This window comes from Trachurus japonicus, chromosome 22, assembly GCF_045865225.1.
Source record: "Trachurus japonicus isolate A0001 chromosome 22, Traja_1.0".
Classification (NCBI taxonomy): domain Eukaryota; kingdom Metazoa; phylum Chordata; class Actinopteri; order Carangiformes; family Carangidae; genus Trachurus; species Trachurus japonicus.
The window spans coordinates 14506522-14518404 of record NC_140928.1 but is presented as its reverse complement, the minus strand read 5'-3'; the positions used below and the strand labels follow the sequence as shown (position 1 = coordinate 14518404).

Sequence of the window (11883 nt, the reverse complement as noted above, 5' to 3'; positions counted from 1 at the left end):
TTCTGACTCATCATGACGACTGTGGGCCTTAGACAAATGACACCTCCTCTGCGTGTCTGGTTTACGGCCGTGCTGCAGTCAAATCTGACATGGATTTACTGTAACAGGAGATTAGGGTTTAACCAATATACTGTATGCTCACTGGAAACCCTTTGTTGAATAAGCACACCAGACCAGTGAATGGCATTTGGCCAGTAACGTCTAAAATGTGTGACCAGATGTTGACTCCCCACAGAGACAGATGCTGAACAGAACAATCTCCAAAACACAAGACTAGGCTTGTTAACATACACATTTTCAGTTTTCATAACATTAATCTTAATTAGTTTGTATAAGATCCATATTTATCACTATTATAATCTCATCTGTATACTGCCAGTTACTTATGAGAGCTGTATTATCTCTATTGTTATGATACTAAATACCACATAAAACTTTCAAGTTATAAAATAAAGCTGTAATATCATTGTCAAAGAGGCAGAAGGAATAGAAGTAATGACTTTTCATCTTAGAAGTTTAGATTTGGTTTGAATTTATTGTAATTAAAAGTGTTGTCTTAAACAATTGAAGCCAAAGTCGTTCTGTTTCTTTCTTTTATTTGAGTGTTAATATAATAATTCAATCTTTACACCCTCTCTTTACACTTCCTTTGGTGTCCTCTGTTTTTGTTGGGTTTTTTTTACACCATTTAAAGTTACATTTTTTCATTTCTCAGTCCAGTTCCACAGTTTAGGCAGAAAGAGTTTATATGCTACTGTGAAGCTCCCTGAGGCAAGGCTGTGATATTGGGCTGTGTAAGTCAAACTGAAAGTGAAGGTTGTTTCTCAGTTACTATCTCCTGTCTGTGAACGAACTTTGCACCTTTCACAGATGTGTCAAAAGTGTGACTAACAACTATCAATACACTATTACCCGTTTCCGGCATCATCGTGTGTCAGGCCATCCACTCTTCAGTATGGAGAAATTAATTTGGAGAACAGTGGGACTGAGCCGCGATAAAAAAAGTTTACAATGAGAGACATGTGTCTGTCAGCACTGCATATTTTTGTTTTATTTCTCAAATACTAAAGTCTTGTAACGCTGAACCACCACTAAAGACTGATTTGATCGAGACAACAGCCCAGTCTGTTGTACTAATATTCATATGTGGTCAGTCATTTGTACAGTTAATCCAATACAGCAGATGAATGGATGAATGAAATGTCTTTATGATTGTTGTTTCCCAGGAACAAAAAAAGCAGGTGGCATGGTGGTGCAGTGGTTAGCACTGTCACCTTATACTTCTGTGTGGAGTTTGCATGTTCTCCCTGTGCATGCATGGGTTCTCCAGCTTCCTCACACAGCTTAGGTTAATTGGCGACTCTAAATTGCCCATAGGTGTGAATGAGAGTGTGAATGGTTGTCTGTCTATGTTAGGACTACGACTGGCGACTGTACTGTACGCCACCTCTCGCCCGAAGTTAACTGAGATATAAGCGGTCTAGAAAATGAATGAAAAAATGTTTCTGTGTAATAATAATGAAAAGATTTGGACTTGAACAAACGCAACCAAGTGATTAATAGAATAACCCAACCATTACCACATGTAAGATAATAGTCTAAAAGTCATAATTAGGCATTATTTGTGTGTGTTACACTGGAGGAGGACATGGACCCACAACCTATTTTATCTTGATTTGTGCGACCTGTGCGACAGGCGTGGTGTCAAGCTCCCAAACATTATTAATGTGTTGTATAGAATGAACTGTTCGCCAGTTGAGAGTTATGGAAATCGCATTAAGTCCAGACATCAGTTTAAAATATGAAGACAGCTGCTGGTCAAAGAGAAATTCAAACGTAGGCTACTTTTGAGTCGCAGGTATACAGCTACTTCTTCTTTCTTTTTTTTTCATTGTTTGTTTTGGGGCTCTGTCTGAGTGGTTTACAGGAAAGTATTTTGAGAGTTTGTATAAAGAAAGCAGCTCTTCAAACACCTCGGAGACTGTTTTGAACATTGTGTAAAGTTTTATGAGCCTTCAGACACAAGCCAGGACACATTTAAAATGATCCTGGGCCCTTTTTTACAGACAAGTATAAATCTGGGAGATTCCTGACCACCGCAGAAGATAATGTTTTGTTACTCTGGACCCTAAAAGTTACTCATTGTGATTCATGCCCTGATGTGTTTTAGTGCTACATGAGCCCTTGTTGCTGCACATTATCTCCTCAGACGGGAAGCTCAGTGTGTGTGCGTCTGTGTTTTGAGGGATTTTTTTTTACACAGTAGAGCACCTGAGGAAGAGGATTATGGCCACATGAAGAAGTCGTTGAAAGGCTGAGATTAATTTGACGTCTCGGACCTCACAATTCTGAGAAACACAATCGTTCCTGTTTTTTTGGAACCTCTGCATCTGCAAATTCTCACTTTTATTTTCACTATGACTTTATGGCTCTAGCATTTTCTGGAATGAGCAACTTGTTTCTCTGAAGTCAGAACTGTTTTCTCAGAATTTCCTGAAAGTTGTGACACAATTTTTTTTTTTGGGAAGATTTTTTTTTTACACTTCTTATTCCAGATTGGTGTCTTTATGGGGATTTATTATTCTCACAGATTTGTTTTCCTCAATTTCTCTCCAAGTCTAATTTCTATCATGTGGCATCAACAGTGTTTCGTAACAGATCCCATTCTGGTAAGACTTTATTTACGATGAGCCAGACGCATGTGTTAATATACTACATCATCTGAGAGATAAATGAACCTCGTGAGATTGTGAGGTCAAGTGAGCTCACGCTGATCATATGGACTGACTTGACATCAACACACACAGTGGACCGCTCACGTGCGCTGGTGTCCTGCTATTAGTTAAGGGGCAGAACAGGTCAGACTTGTAAGTGAAATGCGTTATGAACCAGGCAGCATCTGCAGGAATGCGCTGCAGCAAAAACCGCTCATTGTCACTGCAGCCACACCAACTTCAGGCTGTGACCACACGACCCGTGTTGGTAGGATTTCCCTGGTCACACATCATAATGAGCGATTGGATTTTAACGCGGACTTTAACCACATGATGGTTTTAAAAAATAGTGAGTGACTCCCTCCAGACTGCGCACTGCTGTGGCGCACCCTTTGCTGCACCCTTGGCTTTTGGCTGAGATTCAAAGCTGTGGAGTTGACAGAAGGTAATCCCCACCATGTGAGGCCTCGGCCCCGGTTTGGAGGCGGGGTGTGATTCATTCAAATCTGCCGGTGCTATAAAAAGAAGGGAAGTTGCAAGTAACCCAACTTAAACCCACAAGATCGTGGCACAGCGCAAGACCATTCGGGTTGTTATTCTAATGATAATGAATACTATTAAAGCCATTAAAAATGCAATAGTCTGTCTCGTCCTGCTGCCTCGTTTTCTGATGGCAGCAGTCATGTTCTGGCTGCTTGACTTCATTTGCATTAGGAAAAAGGTCTTCTTCAGGATGAAGGAGCAGGAAGGCGATGCCATCGATCCTCCTCTCTGCATATCGGACTCCAACCGTCTCTTCAGCATGGAGTCGCTCAAAGCAGTGTGGCACGGACACAAACTGGACTTTCTGAAAGCAGCGCATCTCGGACAGGGAGCGCCCAACACCGAAGTTGTCCAGCTGGAGGATCAGCGGCGCAGTCGGATCCTCGATTACGCAAAAGACAAGAGACCGCTCATCCTCAACTTTGGCAGTTGCACCTGACCACCGTTCATGGCGCGCCTCAAGGCTTTCCAGGGAGTTGTGCAGCAAAACGCGGACATAGCAGACTCTGTAGTTGTGTACATTGAGGAAGCGCACCCCTCCGACGGCTGGATGAGCACTGACGCGCCCTATCAGATCCCCAAGCACCGGTGTCTGGAGGATAGGCTGAACGCTGCGCAGCTGATGCACCTGGAGGTGCCCGGATGCGTGGTGGTCGTCGACAGCATGGAAAACTCCTCCAACGCCGCGTACGGAGCTTATTTCGACAGACTTTATATACTGCAGGAGGGGAAGATAGTTTACCAGGGTGGCAGAGGACCTGAGCGGTACAGGATCTCCGAGCTCAGAGACTGGCTGGATCAATACAGAGGAAGGCTGGAGAAATCCAAGAATCTAGTTATTCACGTGTAGATTAATTTCCATCTTTCTAGAGCTGCTGTGACGACAACAAAAACAATGCTGCACTTTTTTTCAGTATTATAACCCCAGTTAGACATATGCTCTCCCTCATTAATGGTTTCAGTGTATTTATTTTATTTTTTATATGGTTGGATCAAAGTAATTCGTTCAACATTGTATGTACTACAGTAGGCTCTTTCATTTCATATTGGACATATAGCCTGCGTCCTGTTAGGATCCTCTTTCTCACAAAAAAAAGGTTAGTTTGTTTGGACCTTGATTGTTTGTGAACAAAAAAAAGTATTTTGTGTGTCAAAAGTTCTGTTTTTATTCCTTCTCCTTGTGTAAATGCGCCTTTGACGAGTCCGCCAGGATGCTGAGAAATGCGCATCACTGTGCTCCTCAGTGTTGTTGTGAAGTTCGGTTTTTAAACGGGATGAATCCGGAGGACCGACACTGATGTTGTTAACACTGAGGATCACAGTGAAGCTGCTGCTCTCTGCACTGCATGGCGCGGCTGTTTTGTAAATATTGCTCCGTTTTATGGATATATTTTTTCATACAATAAAATTCTTTGATCTACTTCGCCCCCTTTTTTTATTATCTTAAACAAAATGCTTTTATTACTATGTGTGCATGTCTTTTTGCTGTAGATTTTGCTCTTTGTACTTAGAGGACAAAAAGGATAAATGTTCAATTTCCTGCACAGTAAAGCACAACAGACCTCCCCTGGATTCCTTGAAACATCCCTCCTTTTTTTCAAGTGCCTCTAAAACTGTGGAAAAGCAGAAAATATAAAACATCTTCAAAATGGATAAGATCTCACCTAAACTCCAAGCTGAGAAAATCTGCGTAAAACTGCAAATATTGCATCATTTCAAGATAATTATTGGTTATCCCCAATTCAAGACCAGTTTATTCTCTCAGTGTAATGTGTTTTTTATTCAGCAGCGTTGTCTCAATTTGGCAGAGCCTCTTAAATTTTTCACTTTCTCCCCTATTGTTTTTTAGGGTAATTGGCACACAGTGGATGCTCAGGTTCTTCATGTGACATTATGAAGACTTGAGCATCAGGTCTGTTCTCTGCAATAAAGATGAAACAGCTCCTGTCTAATTAATGGTCAGTCACCTTTAAAACTGTGTAAATGGTGATTACAAGCCTTTGCCTTATGCTGCAGTGAACAATCTGTGCTTTTCTCTCCGCAGCCCCTTCCTAAGCTTTTGACCTCTCACAATTAAATGAGGATAATCACACTTAAACCTATTATGCTGAGTGATACATCCACCTATAAGGGTCTAAACACAAATGTTTTCAGGGCTTAGCACACGAGTTACAGAGCGGTAACAGTGTTAGAAGTGGAGGCATTTAACTGAATTCTCCTGGAAACTAACACAATTAACATAGCCCACTGAAATACCTGTAACTCTCTGAAGTGGTTTAATGCTGAATTATTGCTCCCATGGGGCTTTGACGTGGCTGAAAATGAGAAATCCACACCTTGAAGTCACCAAATGAAAAAGAAGTGTGTGTGTTTTTTTTAAAAACAAAAATACTGGAGGAAAATCCCTTCAGAGGCTTCAGATACAGGTCGTGATGCAGTGAACATACAAGAGGGCAATGCCTCAGACACAGCCGAGCCAGCGAAACCACACAATGATGCTGACACAACCAGTGTGAGGAGCAAAATCTCCTCAGATGCCCCGGTTTCCTCCTGTGACCACAGTCCCATTATTCACAGTCAGCTCTGGAGACCAGAGCTGTTACCTCCAGCAGGGACACAAAGTAATAAACGAGACAGAAATTATAGGGTTCAAGACTCTCGCACACAGTGACAACACAAGGATGCTCATTGTTGGTAAAGTGGGTGATTTGTGATTTTCTTTTTCTCTTTTACCAGAAAACACAGCTTATGAATCACAGCTTTGAGACAAATTTGAGTCAGGTTGTCTTCTATAAATATCACTTGATGTTTGAAATTATTGGCTGTAATGAAGTTGACTGAAATGAGAGAAAGCTTTTGTTAAGGGTCACGGAAACAGGATTTGTGTTCCTCTTCAGATCTCAGATGAAAAGAGAAAAATAGATGACATCCTTTCAGCTTCCAGTCTCTGCTCATCAGGACTCTTGTCTCTGCGGTGGCAGGGGTTGAAATCTCAGCTGCTTCTGCGGGTAATTCAAGTCCAAGGTGGCAGAGTTGTTAAATAATGTTGTTTAACAGCAGACTGATATAACGTCTCGGCTTAGGCTCGTCATTAATTCATTTGTCCGTCTACCAAAAATTGTAGAGAAAACACCAAGATAACACCAAAGATAGGAAAGCTGAACTTCCATTCATTGTATTTTCCAGACATCTGTCAAATCTTTTCTGCTTTTCCTGTAGATTTATAGATAATTTGACCCCCTCTGGGCTTTTAACATTACTCGGATAAAACAGGGGGAAATTCACCTCAGTTGACCTGATCGTAAACAACAGATATCCAGTTTGTATCTGGCCATGAGCGGGTGTTGCTTTCAGAAAAGTAGAACAAGTCCAACAAAGGAAAAAAAAATGTTACTGGTTTGACTGCAGGGGTTTCACTGTGACCTTACTTTACAGCTCATCTGGAACTCATTTAACGCACAAATGCATACGTATTTATATGGAGCTGTCAGCTGACAGAGGGGTATCTGCCTAAATGAAATATAACTTGCAGTGTATTCAGTGTGCACCCCTGAAAAGAAACCCTGACTGGAATGGTTTGAATCTGGATTCTTTCCATGTGCAATTTTCCATGGATGTCTGTCAGCGGAGAGGCAGACAGGAACAAAGGGTTAAGGGTCTCAGGCTTGGGGGAGAGATTTAACTTTTGCTGTTCTGTTTTGTTTTATGACTTGGAGGGAGCAGAGTGGGCCCTGCTGAGGTGGAGGGTTTTTTTTTCAGCTTTTCTGGTCAGCTTTGAAGGTGAGGGCCCCTCTTTCCCCTGGGTCAAAACTCCACAAATGAATGTCTGGTGGTGGGGAGCCGGGGGCCTCAGCACACAAAAAAGGTTTTCAGTGAAACCTGTGTGATTCAGCATGTTAACAGTTAACCATGCTCCAAACAGTCTTATTTATTCTGGTACAAATAAACTTCTGAGGCTCAGGAGACAAGAGCACTTTAACACTGCGCAGCACATATACTGTTACAGAATGAAAGTTTATTCACAAAACTTTATTGGAGTCACAGTATTGACTGAATTAGCTGTGGTATAGAAGGCATTTGGGGTCAAGTTGCAGCATCGGGAGAAGACGGTAGTTAATACCCAATCCATGCTGATTAAATAACCAACATGCAGTTGAACTCTTAAGTGCTTTTACTTAGAGGGCTGCTGCCAGTCATGCAGATCTGTGGGCCTGTCAAAGATGTTTAAGGATGCAACACAGCAGGAGTCCCTGAGACATTTTCCAGTAATGTTCAGTCCAGAGTGGGAAATTGTTGGATGGAGCATGGGTGGGAAAAAAACAAACAAACAAAAACACAACAACAGTGAATGTCACCCAATCAGTGAACTGAAATAAGCTCAGCAACAGAGAGGAAAAATGATCTGTTATGTGGGACGGACAGCCGCTTGACTCCTGCAGGGGTCTCTGCACTTTTCAGACGCAGAAAAGTGAAACAGAAACTGGGAAATGTCTCTGATTTGTTTTCATAACGTTACAATGAACTATTGTTCTCATGAATTATAATCAAATTTTTCAGAACATGATGCTGGGAGCAAATGATACTAACTAGAGACATTAAAACTCAGCAAACCTGAAACCAGAGTTCTGTTCAGGCATGTGTCTGTTAACTCCAAGTATGTAAAAACACTAAATTATACTTCAAATCAACTCGTAAAAACAAAATCCTGTGTTTTTAGAGTGATGATGCTCAGCTGCTGGCTGCAGCCTCTCTCTCCTCTGTCCTCTTTTGGATTGATGACACCTTGTGGTCACAGTGTGACACTACAGTACATGATTTCTTTAGGAGCTGCATAAAGCGACAGGAAAGCAAAACCGCTGAGTCGTGTCTGCAAACTGGAAATATGCAAGTTGAAATCTACCTGTGATGTCACTGGAACTGTTTTACGTTTCAGTTTAATTTACTGACTAGAGAAAACGCAAAACCATCAGCATCTTTTTTTCATGTAAACATACGATCAATGACCAGCACTACCAGGATTTTTTTGGTTCATTAAAATAAATTTGATCAGAGGTGGTCTGGTATACGCCTGTGTCCTGAAATGGCAGCCAGAGGAAACTTGCAGTGTTCCCATAGTCCAACTGCACAGATGTTCTCACCTGTTGAGGCATCTGTCAGGACAGTGTGGCTGTACTTGATGGACATCTCTGTCACCTTTCTCCTAGTTTCGTTGCAGTCACAGTAGATTTCAGTTCAACAGAGAGTTCCCTTTGTGCAATGTCACATTTCTTTTTCTTTTTTTTCCTTTTTTTTTTTCCTTTTTCCACAAAACAAAACATTCACTGACATAGGACCCTATGAATTGAAATACAGGTAAATAAAATGCAGTAAAAATACCATAAAGAGAAATCGCACAGAGAATAGATATTTGCACCAAAGGGAGTAACAGCAGTAGGCTACAATATCAATCCTAGAGATACATGACAGTCTTATAATAACCCATGTTCCTCCATTAGTCCTCCAAATAGAGAGTAATACAGTTCCACCTTTGTTCAAAAGTGTCCATTTTCAGTTGTAGACTTGCAGTCATTCGCTCCATTGTGTACACCCTTTTCAGTGGTTTTGGATCCTTCCGATCAATTTTCTTAGCAATCAGTAAAAGTATCCGTAACATGTATCTTTGATCTTAACTATATGTTTCCTGAGGTATAGCTTCCAGCTGGAATATCAATGGGTCCAATGGGGAATTCACTTGTAAGATCTTGTCAGTTTCTTCCTTGCAATGTCACATTTCTAATGCACATGAGTGGACCCCAGTGATCTATAGTTTAGTAGTGTGATGCCTTAGGCTGGTGATCGCCCTTTCTCACACTGGATGTAGAAGAATCATGCAAATTGGTGTGTGTTAAAATTCAGTCGAACTGAATTTGCCTGAAGAGAAACAGGTGGGTAATTTTCTCACCCTGCTCATCATGGAAACAAATTGGGAAGAATAATCCTGTTTGACTGTGGCCTTTTCCTTCTTATTAGTGCATGATTTAGTTCATACCACCAGACTAGACATCTAATCATCTCAGCGAATAAATACACCTGTGGAAGTGAGTAGAGCCTTGAATACTCATTATCATAATGCCATGTTGCTAAATTTATTGCAAGTCACAGTTTCAAGCACACTTCATGTAATATGCATGTCTGGGTTTTCAAGCTGGAATGCTTCATTTCCCTAGATACTTAAGAAAAAAGAGCCAATTAAGATTATTTTGTATCCCCCCTTCCACAGACAATATCAGACTTTTAATGCACATTGAGGGATGAAACTGGAGGTTATCTCTCAGGGAAACAATGTAGTTCTTTGACTTCATTGTGTTTCTACGTAGAGATACTTGCTGCAGAGAACTGTAGCTCATGTCTTGGTGGTGTAGATAACTGGCACCACAAGGTGGAGACAGAGACTGTTATCTGAGGATGTCTTACCTTTGGGGACAGTGGAGGAGTGCTGATAAGAGTCGCTGCTATCATCCAGGTGATTATCATAGAGTTGGCCCAGGATGTTTGGGGTGGGTGGGGAATGGGTTATTAAGCTGCACAAAGTAGGGAAGCAGATGTTCCACTGATTTCGATGGTGCTCGTGAATTGGACGGATTCCATGATGTGAAGCAGTGGATGTGTTGTGTTGCTAAGGATCAGATCTTGTCCTAAACCTGTGTGTAGCTGTGTCAACAACAGCAACAGCAGAGGGAGATAGCCTCCGTATGAACCCGGTGTTCTTTTGCATCCTAAAGGAGATACAGTTGATGGTGATAGTAAATCAAACACAAGACTAAAGTCACCTTTGGGTACACAGATATGTATCGCTTAACGCATTTTTGTCAAGTGGACACTTTATGTATTTTATTAAAAGAAACAAATCGACAATAAAAGTCAAAGTACAACAACAAATAATCTCAGACTGGAACAAATACTGATAAAAGCTGCACAGTCACAGCTGCTCACCCCCAGTAGAAATGCTACTTGTAAATCTTTTTTTTTTTTTTGACTTCTGCATTATGCCATTGATGTCAATGTCAATTATGATAAACAAAGCCCTCCACAGTAATTGCATCTCCTCATTGGTTGGATGCTTCAGAAAGCCTCGTATCAGCAATGAATGAATTTGAATATTTTTACATTATGAAAAATGCTTCACGTTTAACCACAGTTTATCATTGCTGGGTGACAAACATATGTGTTTTCTTGTTTTCCATATTCTCGTCATCTCCCGTGTGTGGCCATCTCATGCATGATGAAACAAACCAATAACACTTAGTAGACGTTACAGTATTGATTTCAGGGCTCACAGAAGCGTGATGCGTTCATGTGAATTTGCTACTCTAGAAGTGAAAAACAATATTAGAAATGTCAGTGACAAATTAGTTTTAAACAAATTAATAATAGGCGTAAAAATGTGTCCATGGCATGAAATGGAAAGTGGCATTTCTGGAGAAACTGTGAAATAGCTCACATTTTTGAAAGAGAGTGTACATCTATGTATATACCTTTTAAAACCAACATCTCAAGTGATACATCTACAGAGAGAGAAAATTGAATGCTGTTTGGGAAATGAAATTACTTTCAGGTACATGGAGTAAAACCTTTACAAGAAAATGAACCTATTCTGTAGAGTGATGACTGGCAGGATTTGAAAGTACAGCTGTTTTGGTGGAACATAGTCATATCTATTCAAACAATTTAACTGCACATCTTTACCTTGTACAAACTCACTATATGCATTTTTGCATCAATTGTGAAATGGCAAATTCACATTATGTTGTATATGAGGATGTTCAGGCTGCAACTAACTATTTTTTATTTTGTCATGATCACTCAGACGTTTTACCACTATCACAATTATTTCATCAATATCACGATTTTACCTTGTTTTATTTCCAAAAAACAACAACAAAAAAACTCAGTTTATTATCAGATATGACAAAGAAAATCCTAAAATCCTCACATCAAATTTTTGGCAGTTTTTCTTGTAAATTCCCTCTGTAATTGTTGTGATAGTTCTACAATCTCAGTGCAGTTAGTAAGTTAAAAACATACTGATAGAAGTGTGGTCCTGTTTGCTGCATATTTCCAAATAATACCTCTCTTTTTTTGTAAATATTAAAGGGACAACGAGGAGTTTTGGAAAAGCGAAGCGTTTTCACACTACATTTATGAGCCTCCGCGCGCACCGTAAAATTCTTTTGACCGGCGCAAGACGGACTCATGTTTTCATTCATCAATAATTAAAGGCAGAGGTTCAAAGAGGTTCACATACCGTCGTAGTTCCGACCATAAACGGCGATTCAACTACGTTATTCTCATGACTCGTTTCGAAACTGAAAGTAAAGAAACGCTGGTCGGCTCGACCAGCATCTCCGCCACCACTAATAATAACAAAATAACGATAGAGACAGAATGATATATTTATCGAAAATGGGCCCATTAACAAGTGTGGGTAGCGGAGATTCATCCACATTAACGTGAGACTTTTTTATAACCGATTAGAAACTCCTCGTTGTCCCTTTAACACCATTACTGTATTCTAAATCAGCTCGGGACAAAGTGTTTCTTATCAAACACCACACGATGACATCTTTAGCCATCGAGATGCTATTTG

At 40.6% G+C, this 11883-nt stretch overlaps 1 protein-coding gene across 1 annotated transcript; it reads left to right on the top strand.

Moving 5' to 3' along the window:
* Nucleotides 1-3058: 3058 nt before the first annotated feature.
* Nucleotides 3059-4677, top strand: dio3a (iodothyronine deiodinase 3a). Its single transcript, XM_085767737.1, has one exon. It carries the CDS (start codon nt 3316-3318, stop codon nt 4105-4107), a length of 792 nt encoding a protein of 263 aa, XP_085623863.1. The 5' UTR covers nt 3059-3315; the 3' UTR covers nt 4108-4677.
* Nucleotides 4678-11883: the final 7206 nt, after the last annotated feature.